The 19459-nt window shown below is 41.0% G+C and overlaps 1 protein-coding gene across 2 annotated transcripts in view; it reads left to right on the top strand.

The window, feature by feature from the left end:
• Nucleotides 1-19459, top strand: part of CCDC141 (coiled-coil domain containing 141) — a 164205-nt gene that overhangs the window by 77535 nt on the left and 67211 nt on the right. For both annotated transcript variants that reach the window (XM_023744442.1, XM_006083054.3), the window contains one exon: nucleotides 14170-14364. In XM_023744442.1, coding sequence (XP_023600210.1) covers nucleotides 14170-14364 — 195 coding nt within the window. The remainder of the gene's footprint in view (nucleotides 1-14169; nucleotides 14365-19459) is intronic.

Consider the following 19459-nt stretch of genomic DNA (forward strand, 5'->3'; position numbering starts at 1 on the left):
AGAGACTATTACACTTACGTTGTGTAGTAGTATGAATCTGAGCCTACAAACTAATAATTGCATGAAATGTCACTTGTTTTTTATTTTTTTATTTTTATTCAACATAAGCCTTATTCTGAGCTCCCATCCTCTGGCTGGTGGGACATTCAATATCTGTTGTTATTGGAGTCCTCTTTCCCCAGGGTTTGCAGGGGTTCCTGGGCCCATACAACACCATAGCACTGTAGTCATCAGTCCACTCTGATTCCCTCTTAAACGATCATTGTGCCAGCCTATATGGAGACTGCAGCTTCAGCGGCTCTGCCGCTTTTGTGCCTGTTTGGGGTCCCAGGATGGCCCAAATGCCAGTCTCCCTAGGGGCAACGCAGCCATGCCTGTGGAGTCCTCATGGCACTGCTCCGAGAAGACCATACATCTCTACACACCTCATCCTGCATCCAGCCTTCTCTCCCGTGCTAGCCAGGCCCCCCTGATTTTCAATGGCCCTCACACTTACCTTTTTCTCCTTCACCACAGCTATCATATGTCTTCATTTGACTTGGTCTTTTACAAAAGACAGGAGGGGAAATGACTTACAAGTAACTTCTGCCTTTGACCTTAATATAAACTTCACCAAGGCAAAAGAAACTCATTTGTGGAATATAATGAACAACATAAAGTGATGAACAAAAATAGATCCAGAGACATAGAAGCATCGAACAGACTGTCAAACCTCAGAGGGAAGGCAGGGGAGGGGGCGAGGTAAGAGATCAACCAAAGGACTTGTATCCCTGCATATAAGCATAGCCAATGGACACAGACAATAGAGGGGTGAGGGCAGTGCTGAGGGGCAGGAGCGATCGGGGAGAGGTCAATGGGGGAAAAGGGAGACAAATGTAAAACTTTCAACAATAAAGAATTTTAAACAAAGAAAACAAAATTGACTGCCTTCTTGAAACAGGGCAGATAGCACAATATAGGAATAACACAGTAAATTATTCTGTCACATGCCTAACTGGCTTCTGAGCCTCTGGTCTTTCCATTTTGCAATTAATTCTTTTTTAATTAATTAATTAATTAATTTTTAAATCCTCCCCTGAGGGTATTTTTCCATTGAATTTTAGAGAGAGTGAAGAGAGAGGAAAAGACAGAGAGAAATATTAGTGTGAGAGAAAACACACCGATTGGCTGCCTCCAGCATGAGGTCGGGGAGGAGCCTGCAACCAAGGTACATGCCCTTGACCAGAATCAAACCTGGGACCCTTTAGTCCCCAGGCCGATGCTCTGCAATTAATTCTTTATGATGTCATCAAAGTTGCCTGTGGGCAAGCTGAGACTAAGCCATTTTTCTCTCAAGCATCTCCACTACAAACTCTCATGGCATTTTTTTTCTCCACACTGTTAGGATTTAATGATGAGAATGGAAAGCAGAATATCCTCTCAAGAGAAAGACATTCCAATCAAGAGTTTTCCCAAACCTCATTCTTTTTGCTCGGCTAGGATATCCACCTTTGTTAACAGAAGAGCAAAGTTTATTATAAACAAGAAGAGAAGTGGTTTAAAAGAGCAGAGGATCATGGCCGCATTGCCTGCCACTGGGTCACCCAGACTTACCCTCATAATGAAGGCTCTTAGAGCTGGCTTGATTGCTCCCTAATTTTGTGGTTTCACTAAATCTCACTGGAACCCTGAGAAAAGTCCTTGCCTTCTGGGCTCACGCAAGTTCAAAACCACCCCTGATAGCTGTGAGCAGGCCAGCTAGGGCGGGTAGGCTTTATCTCTTTGTTTAAATCAACATTCCTTCCTTTACTTTTTGTCTAATAGAATTTCAGCCTTTTTGGACCTTCATATCCTGGCTGGATCTTCAGTCTGATCAGAGTCCATTTCTCCTCTTCCCTAACCCCAAATCCAAACTCTGAGCTCAAGATGTTATGATTGACAGGCCTTTCATGGGTTGGCTAAAATAAAAATACACTCCTCACCTGTTCTCAAAGCATTTAAATCCCACCTTGATCTGCCCTTTGCCTGCTCCCCAACCTGTAAGTCTCCCTGATTCCAAGCTTGGATGCTTATTATTCCCACTAGAGGCCTGATGCACGAAATTCGTGTAAGGGGCTCAGCCCTTGCAGCCTCTTGCAGTCTCGGCTGGCACTCACAGCCCCAGCTTTGACCGGAAGGTTGTCAGGATGGTTGTTCTGCTGTTAGGTCTAATTAGCATATTAGCTCTTTATTATATAGGATGCCTACCACATACTTTCTTACTTCTGAGTCTCTGTTTAGTCTGACCCCTCAGCATTGAATTTCTCTTTCCTTATTTTCTTTTTCTTCTTGTTCAACGTTAATCATAAATTATAGTGTTAGAGTTGACATGGAAAGATAGAAGCCAAAAGTCAAGAATAGCCTGAAGTCACACTTTGGTTACCTAAAAGGAGGAGGACTCAAATGGAAGTAGAGTGTGCTAGCAAAGTGAAACCAGGGGCAAAGTATCAGGAAGTGAGTCAGCAAAGCTAAGCAGAAACAGAAATTGTAAACAGGGTTTGGCATATAATTCGATATTGGGCCCAACAGAAATTGGCCAAGAAGCAAGACAAAGCACCCACAATCAGGATGTTTGGATAATATTTTTAGTGTTAAAAACACACACACAAAATTCAACTAAGTATATATTAAATACCTTATGGGCTTTATTCAACAATTCATGAATCAGGAACCTTCCCTTAATAGATAGAAAGGAGCTCTGCTGATCTATACAAAATGAAAGACTTACATAGGCAAAAGGGAGTGGGAACAAGGAAGTTATACTAGCAAAAGCAGGGTGCTCATGGCATGGTCACTATGTTTTAGGGGATGGAGGGGTCTATTAGGCAGATTGCCTCACTAGTGCTGACCAAGTGCTTCCTGTTAAGATTCCCTTTCTAGGAGAGGTTGAAACTGTGATTAGTCTTGGTTTGGTGACATGAGACTTAGCATAAATGACTCTATTTTGGGGCCTGTTGTCTTATTTTCAGCAGAGGTCAGTACATTGGGCAGAGAGGGTCTATCTAAAGCTCTCTGTCTCCATTCTAGCCAAAGGGCAAACCTGTGCAGATCTTAGTTGACAGCCTTGAGAGTCAGCATCAGTACAGATTCCTTTTCTAGGAAGCTGTTTGATCCCTTTAGCACTTACCTTTCTCTCCTTTTCTCATGGAACATTGCTTATTGCTCAATTAAAGAATATTCACCATCCTTCCTGGCATTTCAGTCATTCACATGTCAGACTTCTCTACATGTCTGATTTCCCCACAGCTGTGAACTTCTCAAAGACAGGGGCCATGAAATATTCATTTCTGGATTTCCTGCAGCACCCAGTAGAGGGGTCTGGGAAAATGGAATTCAATGCAGCTAGTGTTTGTTGGGTCAATGGATGACTCCACTAAATGGAAGCTGGCAGCAAAATGTTACCCTGTGTCAGCCCTTGCTGGACTTCTAAATTGCTGTTGTGTATAAGTGACTTGCAGATTGGCTAGGAAGTCATGAGTCACTCTCTACTGCGTGATCATCTTCAAGACAACAGAGTCAATAAAATTCTATGGGAAGACTCCTGGTTCTGAGGCAACAGAGAAATGATGGGCACAACTTCATGAAAGATGGATGCAGTGCTGCAGTTCTCAAGTGCTTGGAGGGAAACAATCTGATTCACACTAATGTGTGAATGTCTGCCAACTATTACCACACTCAGGGGGTCTATTTGCTTGTAAGCATCAAGACCCAATAAGACAAACAGGAGTTTGCAGCAAAGAAATTAAGGGTTTATTTTTTAGGAAGTGGTCCACATCTGCCTCCAGTCACAGGTGAACTAGGGCTCAAAAACCTGGCTCCCTGATGGCTTCCAGGGGGTTATGGTGGGGGGGGGGGGGACATCATTAATCATGGTGACTAATGAAATGAATTGTCACAGAAACAGTAAAGGGAAATGATGTTAATGTGATACCACAGATACCACTGGTATGGATGTATTTCTACCCAAGCCCGCCCATCTTGAAAAGTAGTCACTTCTTATCTATGACTATGCAGTACTTTTGAAAACATGTTAAGGGCTGCAACCCATTTCCTTGAGGCATTCCTGCTACCTTGTGGAGAGTGGCTACAGTGTTTGGACAGGTTCAAGCCTCGGACTAATGAGAAGGCACAGTCCTCTCATTGCCACTTGCAAGTCGCAACTTGGAGGGCAGAGCCCTCCCAGCACAATTATAGCCAACAGATATAGTTGTAAGCTTGAACCTATGGTCCGAACACATGGCCCCACGTGCCTGAGTGATGTGGGCTTGATAGAGTTCAGGTGTATGTAATTGAGTAGGATCGAAACTCACGAGAATGTTGTAAACATCTTGACCACGCCCTTACATTGCTTCGTGGAATCTGGCTACAAAATAAAGACACAGCTTGTAGTCTGTGGTGCTGTCTCTCCATCTGGGAGCAGCGTCCCACCCAGACCCAGCTTTTTCTCTTGTCTGTCTTTTCTTCATCCTTCACCGCCCCCTCTCAGGGTCATTGAACCTGGCTGAGCTGGCGAGGCACATAAGGCGCCCTGGGGCTGAGTATGCCATGGCCGAGCCGGCTCGCCACACTACCTGGGATCCTGGGGCAACATCACCTCACCCTACAAGGTAGCTGGCTTTTGCATTCTGTTCCAGGAATAAGAGGAACCACTGGTTGTTTTTGTTATACACACGTCTGCATGTTTTAAAATGTATCTGAAAACAGCTGGGTATTTTGTTTGTTCTAAATATTTTAGATTTGTGATCTTATTTTCCTTGTAGGCAACTTGAAGCCTCTTTTTTTCATAGTCCTTTTGAATAGGCTGTTCTCATTAAAGAGGCTTGGGGAGTATTTGGGAGGAATCCATGGGAGCATTTGCTAATGGAATGTGTGTGTTCGTGTGTGTGTGTGTGTGTGTGTGTGTGTGTGAATGCAGGTGGTGAATATTGACTTCAGGAACTCAAGCACAGTTTTCCCAGACAGACAGTGTGGACAGAATGTCATGAACTGAATCCCTCATCTTCCCACTCAAAATCTCTTCCTCCTAGTTTTTCTCATCTCAGTTCAGGGCAACTCAGTCTTTCCAGTTATTCAGGTCAAAGAGTCTTGGCTCCTTTTCCTTTTACAGGAAATCACCTGGGCTATATCTTCTAAATAAATCTGGAATCCTGTTGTTTCTCATGATCTCACTACTATCCTGGGGGATGAGCCACCTCCAACCATGCCTGGCCAATTGCTACAGCCCCTTCATGAATCATGGTGCTTGCATCTCTGCACCCCTCTCCCACACTGTGTTCTCATATGACAGCCAGTGGCTTTATTTTATTTATTTTAAAGTTAAATACCATCATGTCACTCCAGTAGCTTCCCACTTCTCTCAGAATAAAACACTTCAGTGTTTACAAGCCCCTGCTGACATGGCCCTCCTGCTGCCCCCACCGAGGTTCTCCCCCTGCAGCTCCTCCTGCTTCCTCCTGCCTCGCTGGGCTCCCCAGCGCTGGTGTCCTGGCCCTTCCTCCAACCAGGCAAGGAAACTCCCATCGGAGGGCTTTCACTCTAGCTGTGCCCTCTGCCGAGAAAGCACTTTCTCCAGAGAGCCCAGTGGCTCATCCCCTCACTTCCTCCTCATCTTGGCTCAAATCTCTTACTCATGGAGGCCTACCCAGACCACATTCAATACTGCACATGGACTCCTGCCCTGCATGGAACCCATAAGTCCCCGAACCTTCTCTACTTGTCTTTATTTGACAGCTTTATCACCTTCTAACAAACCAGATTATGTGCCGATTTATTGTCTATTGGTGATAAACAGAATAAAATACATGATACACCACCACCATCATTAATATTGGAGCTCCCTCTCACCCCACTACCATACTAATTGACCTGTTTAGAAGAATGTTTTGCATAAAGTAGCCCTGCCCAATAAATAGTTGTTGATTAAATGAACAAATTACTAGCTCATAGTTTTTGTTGCTCTTACAAATGGGATCTTTTTTTAGGAAATGTGATCGGCTATTGTTGCTCTATAGCAGCAATTTTCAACCTGTGTGCAGCAAGAAATTTTAAAACATGCAATACCTGACTATTTAGTCAAGGGCACTAACTTCTTTTCCCTTAGATTGTCAAATAAAAATAATGACAATAGCCAGCACAATAACCCTCTAGTGTGAATGCCCTGTTTTGAATCATAAATATATAGGTAATGTAATAGAGTTACATCTTATTGGTAACGTTTCATAATAAGGTTGCATCTGATTGGTTAATTCTTGGTACCAGAAATCCTTATATACAAGTATAGGAAATTGGCTATTTTAAAATAGCCAGTTATGGGGTGGGGCCACAACATTAGTAACAAAGAAACAGAATTTCCGGAGGATGAGGCCCAGAAATCAGGATTTGAAATAGATTCCCAGGTGATTCTAATGTGCAGCCATGGTTGAGAACCACTGCAATAAGAAGATTTATAAGATTCCCCATATCAGGACTGATTTTCTTTCCAGTCAGAATTTGTTGTGTTTTCTATTTGAACTTACAATTGTCTCCTTTGTATTACTTCCATAATCTAATAATGCTTTTTAGATTGTGTCACATTCAGTGTAGGAGAGTTATAGAGTGCCCATCCCACGGTCATTTGCAGCTGGTTCACAGATTATTGAGCGTGGAGTAGGAGTCCTGTGTATGTGTATAATGATTAGGTAAAAACCAGAGCCTATACAAAGGGAGATGAGTTGAATAAATTCTAGCCTTGACTGGATTTTGTTAGAAAATAATTTCTTTCAAACCATTAGAAGTAGGATTTTTCCTATAATAAAGGTATAGAGTACAAATATTATACATGTGGTTAAAAAATGTTTGCAGAGAAAGTTAATGATAACCACATAGGTATATAGAAAAGTTTGGGAAAGCAAAATCTGACCAGTTTTGAACCTTCTACCTGCCTTTAAAAAAACAACAGCTTTTTGCTCCCTTTTTAAATCAGCAGTTTCTTTGACACAATAATGTGAAGAAAGTACAAAGTAGAAATTCTCCTGTTTCTTTATGAATTAAGGCTAAGATCTTCGACATTGCACCAAGGCTGTTTTAGACAAGATCAGGTGCGTTCAGGGTAGTATGCTGTAGACACACGAGGGCTATTTTAAACTCATGATGGTTTGGTGTATCAATCATTTAAGGAATATAAGGGTAAAGAAGTTTATTTGCCACAGCTTAACACAGCACAATACTTTTTAAACAAATGAAGTGTTTTGTAAAACTGAAATTAAATTTTAGATTTGTGAGTCATTAATACTATAATGTAATTTTCACAGAATCAAATTAGTTAAAAATTTAAGGTTAAGACTATTTATTGGTATGATCCATTTATTGGTATGATCACTCAGAAACTATTCTAGGTCTATCGCTACTTATTCTAGTATAGTGGTTTCAAAATTTGACTGGTTATAGGTATTACTGGTTTTTTTTTCCTAATTTCAAATAAAATGCTTCATATTTTAAAAAATACATACTTTTCCACCATACCAATAATTATTGTGACTCAGTGGGTTATGGGGTGAGTGTGGAAATAATGTGTTTTTAAAATTTCCTAGGAGATACTGATAGCCAGATTTCAGAGCCGTTGTTCTAGTCTGTATCTGATGTTCACGTGGGTAAAATATATGTGGATTCCACCTCCCTTCTCAACTTAGTCTATTTCATTTAGGGAAATATTCACAAGAAGTGAACATCTAAACCTATTAATTTCCCCACAACTAAATTACATGTTGAGTTCCTGAAGATATCTCCAATAGATTCTCTACAAAATGAGAAAGTAAATCTTTTGAGAACATCAGTATAAACTGGGACCATGTAGTCACCCTGTGGCACCATCTGATTGTAGATAAATTGTGTTAGATAAAAATAATTTGGTCAGCTAGACTTTTACTAATTTTGATTAAAAATGGAAATGCAAACTCACCCAATATGGCTCTGCTTCTTACTTAATCACCTCAGAAAAGATGTGATGAAGAGAAACAAGAAATTTAATAAAAACAAGGACCAGATGCTAAAGAAAAAGGAATGATTCTTGGAAAACACAAATCTTGAGAAACTTTCTCCCATGTAATTACATTTTTATCTAAAAACTATGTTGAACTATGTGTGAAAGGAAAAAGTAAATGTATTGCTGCCCTAATCGTTTCAAAGACTTGCTCATGAGTGCAATTTGTTAGGATTTTAAAATTTATTCTGTCACACATCCATTTGCTTCAGTATTAGCAGCAAGCACCCTGCTTTGTGTAGCCAAAGTGGCCAAGCACGGAATAGAATAAGGGAAACAAAAAACTCTCAAGCTGTTTCTGCCCCCACATTGCGGCTTTAGGAATAGTTGAATGGACTGAGAAAAAAAGAAAATAGTAACTATTACTCAAAAATTACTTTGGTGATATCTGTCATTTCTATTATACACTGTCAGTCCCAATCCTGATAGGGTTAATTTTTGGAAAATACAGCTAAAAACTAAAATTTTGGTGGGGCCTCCAATCCAGGAATCTGAAATACAGCCAGTTCAACATTGAATTTACAGATGATCCACTAGAAGCAGAAGCCTGGGTAAAGTGGTGGCTGCCAGGCACGGCAGGGAGGTAAGGCTTAGAAAAGCAAAGTGCCCCGCGTGAGACCACTTAGGAAGTTTGCGATGAAAAGTGCACTTCTAGCCGCAGTTCCCTGCTCTTACCCGAAAGCTCTACCCTAAGTGGTAGCTATGCTTCTCTGCCTACAGCCAGGAGGCGAAACCCCACTCTGCTTTCATCTCTAGGTGATGCTCAGTGTCACAGTTCTTCCTGTTTGCAATCTGAGCCTTTGCTGAAATGTAGCACAGTGAGGGCAAAGTTCAAGTGGCCGGTGGGGTGAGACCCATCTCTCTTGTATGGCCCTTGATTTGTGTAAGTCAAAGTAGAAATGCCCAGAAAAGGGAGCATGAGAGGAAACTGTGGTCCAGTTTGCAGTCTCACTCAATACCATCAGTTTCAGCTTTTCTAGGGCTCGCTGCCAGTCTTCAAAAGCATCCACAGTTCTTCTAAAAGAATCCCTGCTCAAAACACACTTTCAAATGTTCTCTGATGAAAATTGCCAGGTTAATTTGTGTGTGCCATCTGTTAAGGCAGTCATGTAAAATTCTAGGATTTTGTGTCAGTGAGTTAATTCTCCTGGGTGCTGAGCCACGCAGGACTGTATATTTAGAGAGCCAACAGGAAATGGGCTCTACCTAATGCAAAGGCCTAGGGCAGAGCCCCGCTAACAGGAACTGCCAGTGAACTTGACATGTGCTTCTGCCAGATGTGATTTTGGCTGGTATTCTTCACCACTGAAATTTTCTGAGTAGTTTACAAATATATTCTCTGTTGCTTCTTGTCCACTTTCTCCCACTTAAAAGTTACATTCTAAAGTCAGCTGTATAGTGCAAATATTTCACCACCTGGGGTTGAATCATTAATTAAATCTTCCCATGTACAGAGAAGTTCTCATGTGGAGAAAAAAATGCTCAAGAAAGCATACTGTGATTCCACTGTTTCTTTTCTAATGGTGTAGCTAATATTTTTTTTATTTTTTAAAATCTACTTGCTGGATATTTTTATGCCAATCCATAACTTCATTTGAAGAGCTAACCTGGGACTGTTAAAAAAAAAAAAGGAAAGAAGAAATTATTTTCACCTTCTCGTCTATCAGCACTAATCCTCTTAAAAGTGCCCTTTCAATCAAGCGGTCCAAGAGAAGCTCAATTTTCTCAGCAAATAGAATACTGAAATGTACAGTTTAAAAGGGTTACTACTGTGAGTGAAAAAGGGAAATAACGACATGACCCACGGATACACCCGGGCCAGAACACACTGTGCCACACGCCTGTATTGGGCCAGAGATACGAATGCAGCCCTGGCCGACTGAAAAGCCAAGGAAATGGCAGGTGTTTGGTGGGGACAAGTACTGGAAATATTTTTATTGCAAAGTGACTGAAACTCAGTCAGAGGTTGAACACTTAGCAGGCAGGCAGCCAGGGCTTGGAGAAAACGGACCAAGATTATCACCAGTGGGTTCCTCCAGCCTTGACAACAATGACAATGACAGTTTTAAAATAGTTTGATGAATTCAGATGACTCTGGAAAGTTTTATCTTAAAAAGCATGCCCTAAGAAAAACGACGGTAGAAATACATCATCAAAATGGTATAGAAATGCATCAGAAACTGCCTATAGATTGCCCAAAGAGAACAGAACCAATTTTTCTTAGAAGATTGAAGAGAAATATTGAGTAGACCCAGCTTCATTTAATACCCACAGCGTTCATGTGAGAATGGAACTAAGACTGGGGATGGTGAATAAGAAAAGATAAGGAGCACAAAATGGTCCTTCACTGTGTCCCTGGAAGGTCACAGCCCACTTCTTACAGCACAACGTGAAGCACCAGGTTACAGTGGGGTTTCAGACGTGGCTCTCCTCCAGAAGTCTCTCTTTAACATTGTTTGCAAAATGTGTACGACAGGCAGGTTTATGCACACTGTTAGAGAACAGATAGTCTCTTCTTATTCATAGCAAAGAGTTTTATTATTTTGGTACAGTTGCTAAGCAAAATTAAGCTTGAATTTGAGCTGTTAACTCTCAATTATATCTATAATAGCGTTGCATTTATTTAGAAGCAATGAGGTTTCTGATTTCAAGTCAGAAAATCCCAGGGCCATATACAACTTTGATCATTTTCATGGCCTTATCCAGGCCTTCTGGAAGTTTCACCTCTGTCATTTGAAGCTAATATGTTTAATCTTTCTGTGGTTTAAAAAAACACTGTATATAACCGGTATAAAGAGCTAAGGCAGGATACTGGTTGAGAGAGCAGATTCTAGGGTCAAACCTCCTGAGTTTGAATTGTGACTCTGTCAGTTACTATCATGGAGACCTTGGGCAAGTTCCGCCTCAGTTACGCCATCAGTAAAATGAAGATAACACTAGATCCTACCTTGTAAGGGTGTGGTGAAGATTACATGAGATAATGCATGTGAATCATGTGGCACAGTGCTGGCATTTAGAAAGGAAAAGCAACCCTTACTGTTTGGCAGACAGTTAAGCCAACACCCTAGAGCAGTGATGGCGAACCTTTTGAGCTCGGCGTGTCAGCATTTTGAAAAACCCTAACTTAACTCTGGTGCCGTGTCACATATAGAAATTTTTTGATATTTGCAACCATAGTAAAACAAAGACTTATATTTTTGATATTTATTTTATATATTTACATGCCATTTAGCAAAGAAAAATCAACCAAAAAAATGAATTCGCGTGTCACCTCTGACATGCGTGTCATAGGTTCACCATCACTGTCCTAGAACTTAGTGTTGTCCAGGCTGAGCGGATTTCTCCACATCCTAATTTTGTCTCCATTCTCCTTCCCCCTAGCTTCCCCGGCCTCCCCCAGGGTTTCTGTATTTCTTACGTGGTCGTCCTCTAATGAGCACAAAAGGTTCTGGTCAATGTCGAACTTTTTAAAAAGAATTTCCTGCTTTAACACATTAAGCACCTCTTTACCTGAGTTCACTGGGGATTAATGCCCACAAATCTGAACTGACAGTAAAGGAGGGAATGGACACAAAGGACAGGAAATGGACTGGTTGAGGAGCTGGAGGAATAGGGACAAAACAACAAAACAAACAAAACAAAACAAAACAAAACAAAACAAAACAAAACAGGAAACGGAAAGACTTGTGAAAGCAGGTGAGCATGTAGGTGATCCAGCTGCTCTTCGCCACAATAACAATGTGTTTCCCAATATTGTTCCAACTGCAGCACTGGTCCCTGAGATGATTAGCAAATAAATGGTTTCTTGGTCAAAAAAGTGTATTCAAAGTGTTTCATACCACGTTTCCCTCCAGGAGTCTCAGTGGACATGAACATGTTAAAGTTCTGAGAAGTACTGCAATAAAGAAACCTGCTTTATTTTGTTTATTTTGATTAATACATCTGGAGACTCTTCCCACCGTTGTTATTTTACACCTGGGAAACAAGAACATCCACAAGAAAGGACAAATGTCAGGGTACTCATGAACCATAATAACACTGATGAGAAGAAAAGTGGGACTAACTAGCATTTAATGAGCACCTATTATGTGTGCCAGGAGTGTGCTAACTGCTTGGGAAATACTTGCTCTTTCTCAGAAAAGTTAAGGTAATGGTTTTAAGTGGGAGGGATATTTGCAAAGTGTTTTATGAAAGAACGTCATGGCACATGCTAGCTGTCCTTAAGCGGGGACAAAATAACTCTTTAAATAAGGAAGGATCTTGAGAACTCCCACAGCCTCTCTTCATGCCTAAGAGTATTGCTTTTGCACTCACTGAGAAGCTGGGAGACTTTGGAGTTTCTCTATCCTCACTTCCCTGGAATGTAGTATTATATACACACCTGTGAACTTGTCCTGATTCTGCTTCTTGTTGTATATGTAACCTTGAGCAACATACTCCTCTGAGCCTATGTAAATACTGGAAAAATGATGTCCTCTAACTGAAGTTGTGAGGTTTATACATACAAGGCACAGGTTTATAACAGCTGCTAAAAAATGCCAATCCCTTAATCTGCTGTCCTTACTATTTTTTTTATGTCAATTGATTATTTTTTAATGTTTTTAATTTTTTTTTATGGATTTCAGAAAAAGGAAGGGAGAGGAAGGGATAGAAACATCAATGATGAAAGAGAAACATTGATCAGCTGCCTCCAGCATACCCCCAACTGGGGATCAAGCCCACAACCCAGCATGTGCCCTAACTGGGAATCAAACTGGCGATCTCTTGGTGCATGGGTCCACGCTCAACCACTGAGCCCCACTGGCTGGGTTCTACTGTCCTTACTTTTGTATCCATTGATCAAAGTGTCATTCTCTTACACAAATACTAGAACAGGTTCTTTGGAGTCCATAAAATCATATGTACTCTTTCTACCTTCAATACCCACTAATTGTCATTTAATTATTACCAGATTGTCTCTGTGTATATGTTTGTAGTACCAACATATATATTTAACAATGTAAGTATATATAAAAATTATATAAAATGGCAATTTATATATTTATTGTTAAAGGAAAGAGCTACATTTTATTCTTTATTTATATTCCCCAAGACATCTATTCTAGCCTAGAGCTAGGTACATAGTATTTGGTATGTCTTGTGAAATGAATGAATGGGAATAGTAGTGGTAAACTGCAGTAAAATTATACTTATTTTATCCAATATAATATAACAAATGTAACTTAATAATAGAACATTTTGCACTAGGGAACAAGCCAGGTTGGAGTCAGATTGCCATTTTGAAATTTGGTGCTAAATTTCTGATGCTTTACAAACAACCTATGTTAGCACTGGATCTCAGCTAAGATGGAAGGTAGAGAATTCACAGATGAGAATGGATCTGGCTTCTGTTCTTGGCATGAAATTTGAATTTCCCTTCAAATAAATTGACTGTTAATGTGTTCGGTTGACACCAACTCCTATTTTCTTTCTTCTCTCCTTACTGTTTTTCATCCTCATGCAGCAGAACCTAAAAGGCTGCCTCTTTTCATTTTCTGAAATGTTTATATGTCATTAAGAGTGAAGCATTGAGAGGTGAAACAGGCCAGGAAGGAGGGGGTACTGCACAATTACAACGATTACTTTTGTGGAGAATAACAGCTGTTAACATCAGTTTTAAGTGTAGGCAGATGCAAAAACAACAGCCATAAAAAATGAGCTTTCCCTTCCTTTCTTGTGCATTTTTGCCCACATTGGCAGTGAGACTGAACTGTGGGAGACTTTTATATTTAAATGAGTAAAAGGTCAAAATGAGTTAGAAATTGAGAAGTGCTGTTGACTCCATTTCGGTGTGTTTTCTGGTCACATTAATGGGGAATGGAAGTGACCCGTGTTAAGGGCAACCAGACACTCCATCAGTCACACATCCCAAATGACCTGCCCCTTCTACATCATTTCCTCTCCCTTTTTAGCCTCTTTTTAAAATCTACATGTTGGTACTCATAGCTGGAATGTAGCATTTACTCCTTTTTGATCTGAAAGAATAATGACAGATTTATGATATGTTCAACACATCTAAATGCTCTCTGACTCTTACCGGAGATGATGAAAGGGTAGGAAATGTAAAATGGGCTGAAGACAATGATCTCTCGTAGGAATGGAATGCCGCTGTTGAGAAGCTGAAGAGCGAGGCACTTGAGATTCTGCTGTCCAAGGACCACGTGGAGAAAGAACATCTACAGCTGTCTAACCAGAAACTGAATCGGCTTCAAGAAGAATTTGGTCAGCTCGTCGCGGAGAGGAAAATCTGGTTAAAAAAGGCGAATGATTTCTTTAACAGCGCCAACAAGGTCAGTGCGCGATCAAGTTGGTCATTTTAGGTAAATGGGGCAGTTCACTAAGAGACCCATTACTTCAACAGGCTGGAGCACATCACAGAAACGGAGATTTCATGAAGAGTTGCAAAATTGACGGCAGCAAAGAAGAACTTTGAAATTATAGTCTTATTATGGCCATTATCTGGTTCTCAAAACTAAGAGACTCAATGCTTTGACATGTAAAAAGTCACTTTTAAAAAATTATTCATAGGACTTTATAGAGCTGTTGTTGGCCTGTTTGGGAGTAGGGGGAATAATTGTGCCCACCACTGTAGTGCTTCTCATGGAGGAAGGGAATTTTTATAAAATATACCAAGGTTAAAAAAATGTATCTTGAAGCTTTTACCCAAAGGTCTTTCTCTCTTCTCTTCTCTTCTCTTCTCTTCTCTTCTCTTCTCTTCTCTTCTCTTCTCTTCTCTTCTCTTCTCTTCTCTTCTCTCAGACATCCCTCTGGCAGCCCGGCAACCCTCGGAGGATGTCCACTTGCCAGCTGGGAGCAGGCCTAAGCTGCAGTCGGACATCCTTAGTGCTGCTGAGGAGGCAGGAGAGGCTCCCGCCACCACCGCTGTGCTGGCAGCCATCAGCCAGGCTTGTGGCTGAGCAGAGCTCCCCCTGTGGGAGCGTACTGACCACCAGGGGGCAGCTCCTGCATTGAGCATCTGCCCCCTGGTGGTCAGTGTGTGTCATAGTGACCAGTCATTCCCAGTCATTCTGCTATTAGGGTCAATTTGCATATTACCCTTCTATTATATAGAATAGAGGTTTGGTGCACGGGTGGGGGCCGACTGGTTTGCCCTGAAGGGTGTCCTGGATCAGGGTGGGGGTCCTGCTGGGGTGCCTGGCCAGCCTGGGTGAGGGGCTGATGGCTGTTTTCAGGCTGACCAAGCCTCCCGGCGACCGAAACTCCCAGCCTTTCCTTTTTTTTTTTTTTATTCGCTCCAGCTCCATGGCCATGGATACTGGAAGCAGGTATCTTGGGTTTATTTACCTTCTAAAATTGAAACTTTGTTGCCTTGAGAGGAGGCAGCAGCCGGCCGGGAAGCTTGGCTTCTTCCATCGCCGGGGCAACCAAGCCTCCTGCTCGCTCCAGCTCCATGGCTGCTGGCCGCCATCTTGTTGGGTTAATTTGCATATAGTCTATCTGATTCGCTGGTGGGCGTGGCTTGGGGGCGTAGCAAAGGTATGGTCAATTTGCATGTTTGTCTATTATTAGGTAAGATATACCAAGGTTAAAAAAAATGTATCTTGAAGCTTTTACCCAAAGGTCTCTCTCTCTCTCTCTCTCTCTCTCTCTCTTTCTCTCTCGCTCTCGCTCTTAAATCTTCTTTCCGTTATCTGGTTAAAAAATATGAATAGTGCAAGCCTTCTGCACGCAAACCTTAAGTCTAGAAACAGACACTTGACTTGACCTGCCTGCCTAGGTCTTGGCCTTTGAAGTCAACTGAAGAGAGAGCTTTCTTTGGGCGTCTCCAGGTCTTCTTCAGTTAGAGAATGCTCTGCTTCTCCTGGCTGATTCATTTCATGTTGATCATGGTGGCTGGCTCCTGCTCTATGGTGATGTCTACTTGTTCATATCACTTGCATAGGGCTCAGTGTCTGAGGCTGGCAACCTTATCTGAAACCTTTTTTCCTACCAGTCCTAATTGAATATACCCCTTCAAGCTGCCTTATTGGAATTTTTTGATACCTTATGTATCACTGAATTTTTAAAAACTGGACAATGTGGCAGGAAATGAATGGGGAGCCCCTAGAAGCTTGGTACAGTGTGATTTAAAGTCACGACATCAATGCTCTGAATACAATATCCAGGTATATATCAACATAGTTACTTAATTGTGAACTCTTTTACTAATAGGAAACATTTTGAAAAGGATGAATAATAAAATTCCAAAATGGAGGTGCTGGAGTTACAGTTAAAGAGATATTTATTGACAAATTATTTGTCGCTTGGGCTTGGGATATGTTTGTTGTAAGAGAAGAAACAAACAGCATATTACTGGAGCCATTGAGCTAACTAAACAGATAGTAGGTGCTAAGTTTCTGTTCAGCAGCCCTGTTTCTGAAGAAGAGACTTTTTTTGTGTGTTGTTGTTAATCCTCACTTGAGGATATTTTTCCATTGATTCTTTTTTTAGAGTGGAAGGGAGAGACAGAGAGAGAAACATCGATATAGGAGAGTCAGATAGTTTGGTTGCCTCCCGACCAGGGCCAGGGATTGAGCCTGCAATCGAGGTACATGCTCTTGACCAGAATCAAACCCACAAACCTTCAATCCCCTGATCAATGCCCTAATCAATTAGACTAATGGGTTTAGGCTGAAGAAAAGACTTCTTAACTTGCATTACACCCTCATTCTACAAAATAAGGGTATCATCTGCCAATCAATTAATGTTGTTTCTAAGGAAAACAGTTAAAGAACCTGTTGCTATCGGAAAACAATGCTTCTAGTTCAGACCTATCCTATATAATAAAAGGCTAATATGCAAATTGACCAAATGGCAGAACGACTGGTCACTATGATGTACACTGACCACCAGGGGGCAGACGCTCAATGCAGGAGCTGCACCCTGGTGGTTAGTGCCCTCCCACAGGGGGAGTGCCACTCAGCCAGAAGCCGAGCTCACCGCTGGCAAGTGCAGCAGTGGTGGCAGGATCCTCTCCTGCCTCCGCAGCAGTCTGACATCCCCCGAGGGCTCCCAGACTGCGAGAGGGCGCAGGTCGGACTGAGGGATCTCCCGTCCTGAGTGCACGAATTTTGTGCACTGGGCCTCTAGTAGTTTATAGGCTTGCAAAATGGAGAGTTCTTTTTCTTCTCTCTCTTTCTGGCTCTTGCTTTCTCTGCTCTTATTATTTGTTACCTTTCCAGGGAGATTTTTTCCCCCCTAATATTATTCATGGGCTTTAGGAAGAAAGAATGATATTGAAATAGTAATTTTTTAAAATGAAGAACTAAGTGGTTACTTTCTCCAACTCGTATAGTAATTCAGGTCAGATCCCAAAAGCTCATATTTCTCAACCCTAAAGACTTGATTTCTAGATCCGCTGTTTCATCATTTGAATGCCACGGCATTCAAATTACAAGTTCAGTTGGGAGTTATCCATACTGTGTCATTCTTTATGGTCGAGAGCACTTATAAAGGTGTAGAATTCTTTCTACCTTTTCTAAGCATCAAGGAAATAATTTCCAGCTCCAAAGCTAAGAATTCAGTGTGAAAGGTGATGGGTACTTTTACTTCAGCAAAAAATAGAAGCTGCAGTTTGGAATGGGGATGCTTAATTATGACTCTTGAAGTTAATTACTTATTATATTATTAAGAAGTAATAAATGATGAACTAGCAGTGGATAAATCCATTTAAATTAAAGAAGGAAACTCTTCTCAAAATTTGTAAATGGTATTTTTATATTTCTGGTTTATATTATGGAATCTCCAAATTTTACAAAATTCTCACTACTTCATCTAGTTTTTGGTATAACACTCATCTTAAAAAATCTATAAGCTAAAATATTAACGATTTGTGAAATTCAATAAAACGATTGTCACTAATTGTCCGCATTGACAGCAGTACCCACTCACTGCCTTTGACTACTTCTTAATCCTGCTAGGGATTGATGATTACCCAAAGCTCAAAATCAAGTCTGTTTCTTACCCAGAGCGTCCACTGCCTTTAGCTTGAGGTGTACCTGGAGTGAGCAGTAGGTGGCAATGTAAGCACACAGGATCTTGGGAGTATTGCTAATCATGTTTTCCATAAACCAGCTGCTGGACTCAAGGGGAGATTGGACCATAGAGCTCAAGAACCCGAGATACTTCTTATCCTTTTATCTGCTGTATTTGCTGGACCTATTTGCTAAATCAACCAACAAATAAAAGTAGGGGTTGGTTGTCAACATTGGATGATAACTGATTGGAGGAGAGTTTTTGTAATTACTAAAATTTTCTTTAAATTTTTATTGATTTCAGAGAGGAAGGGAGAGGGAGAGAGATATAAAAACATCAATGATGAGAAAGAATCACTGATCGGCTGCCTCCTGCACGCCCCGTACTGGGGATCGAGCCCGCAACCCCAGGCATGTGCCCTTGATCAGAATCGAACCTGGGACCCTTCAGTCCACAATCCGACACTCTATCCATTGAGCCAAACCAGCTAGGGCTCTAATTACTAGATCTTGCTAAGAGTTATGAGGACATGGTCATGAAATAGGAACATAGCACCTATGATAACTCATCTTGATCCCCCCATATTTTCATCTTTCATGATTATATATTATTTATTATATTTCTAGCATGTTCACAAAAAGGAAGTGCTAGTTAATATGTGGTGATTGCCCAAATGTATTTATCATTGTTTAGGGAATGTGGTTTGAATCAAACAGAGATAAAAATGCATAATAGGTTTCAAGAGCAGAACAGTGTGAGTCTCTATTTATATAACAACGATGATTGAACCCAAAGCTGTAAAACATGGCTGATTAGTCATAAAGTTTTATATTCCACATTTTCCATTCCCAGGCACATGATTTCACTGGGGAAATCAATCAGAGGAGAGAGGCCAAAACCACACGGTCTGATTCTTGGGTGGCCAGCCTAAAAGCAAAGGTGCAGCAAAAGTTGTGGCAGCCCGAGGAACACACCAAAAGCAGTTTGAAATGTCATGACTGTCGGGATTCTACTACTTCTACAGTCGCCACTGAAAAGTTAATGTCTTTTTAAAAAGATGATGTTACTTTTTTGAGATATTTACAGTGATGCAGAACAGAATGTCTGCAGCAATATTATAGTTACAGATGAAAACAGTAATTAAACATGGGATTTGGTACACACTAGTCTCCCTTTTTCCAGAATAGATACCTTTTAGCCCAGATGTAGGAAACTATTAACTAAAATTGACCAGTTGTTGTGTGGAGTGAAAAAAGAAACTTGTCCAAATAAAGGACCTGCAAAATATTATCCAGAAGGAATTTGAAGTGATATACATGAATTCAAGAAATTAAGCTAATTGTCACTAGACATCAAGGAAGGTATCATTACTGTCAGTTTCATAATTCTTAAAGAGCCTCAGATTTCTTA

Source organism: Myotis lucifugus, unplaced genomic scaffold, assembly GCF_000147115.1.
Source record: "Myotis lucifugus unplaced genomic scaffold, Myoluc2.0 scaffold_5, whole genome shotgun sequence".
Classification (NCBI taxonomy): domain Eukaryota; kingdom Metazoa; phylum Chordata; class Mammalia; order Chiroptera; family Vespertilionidae; genus Myotis; species Myotis lucifugus.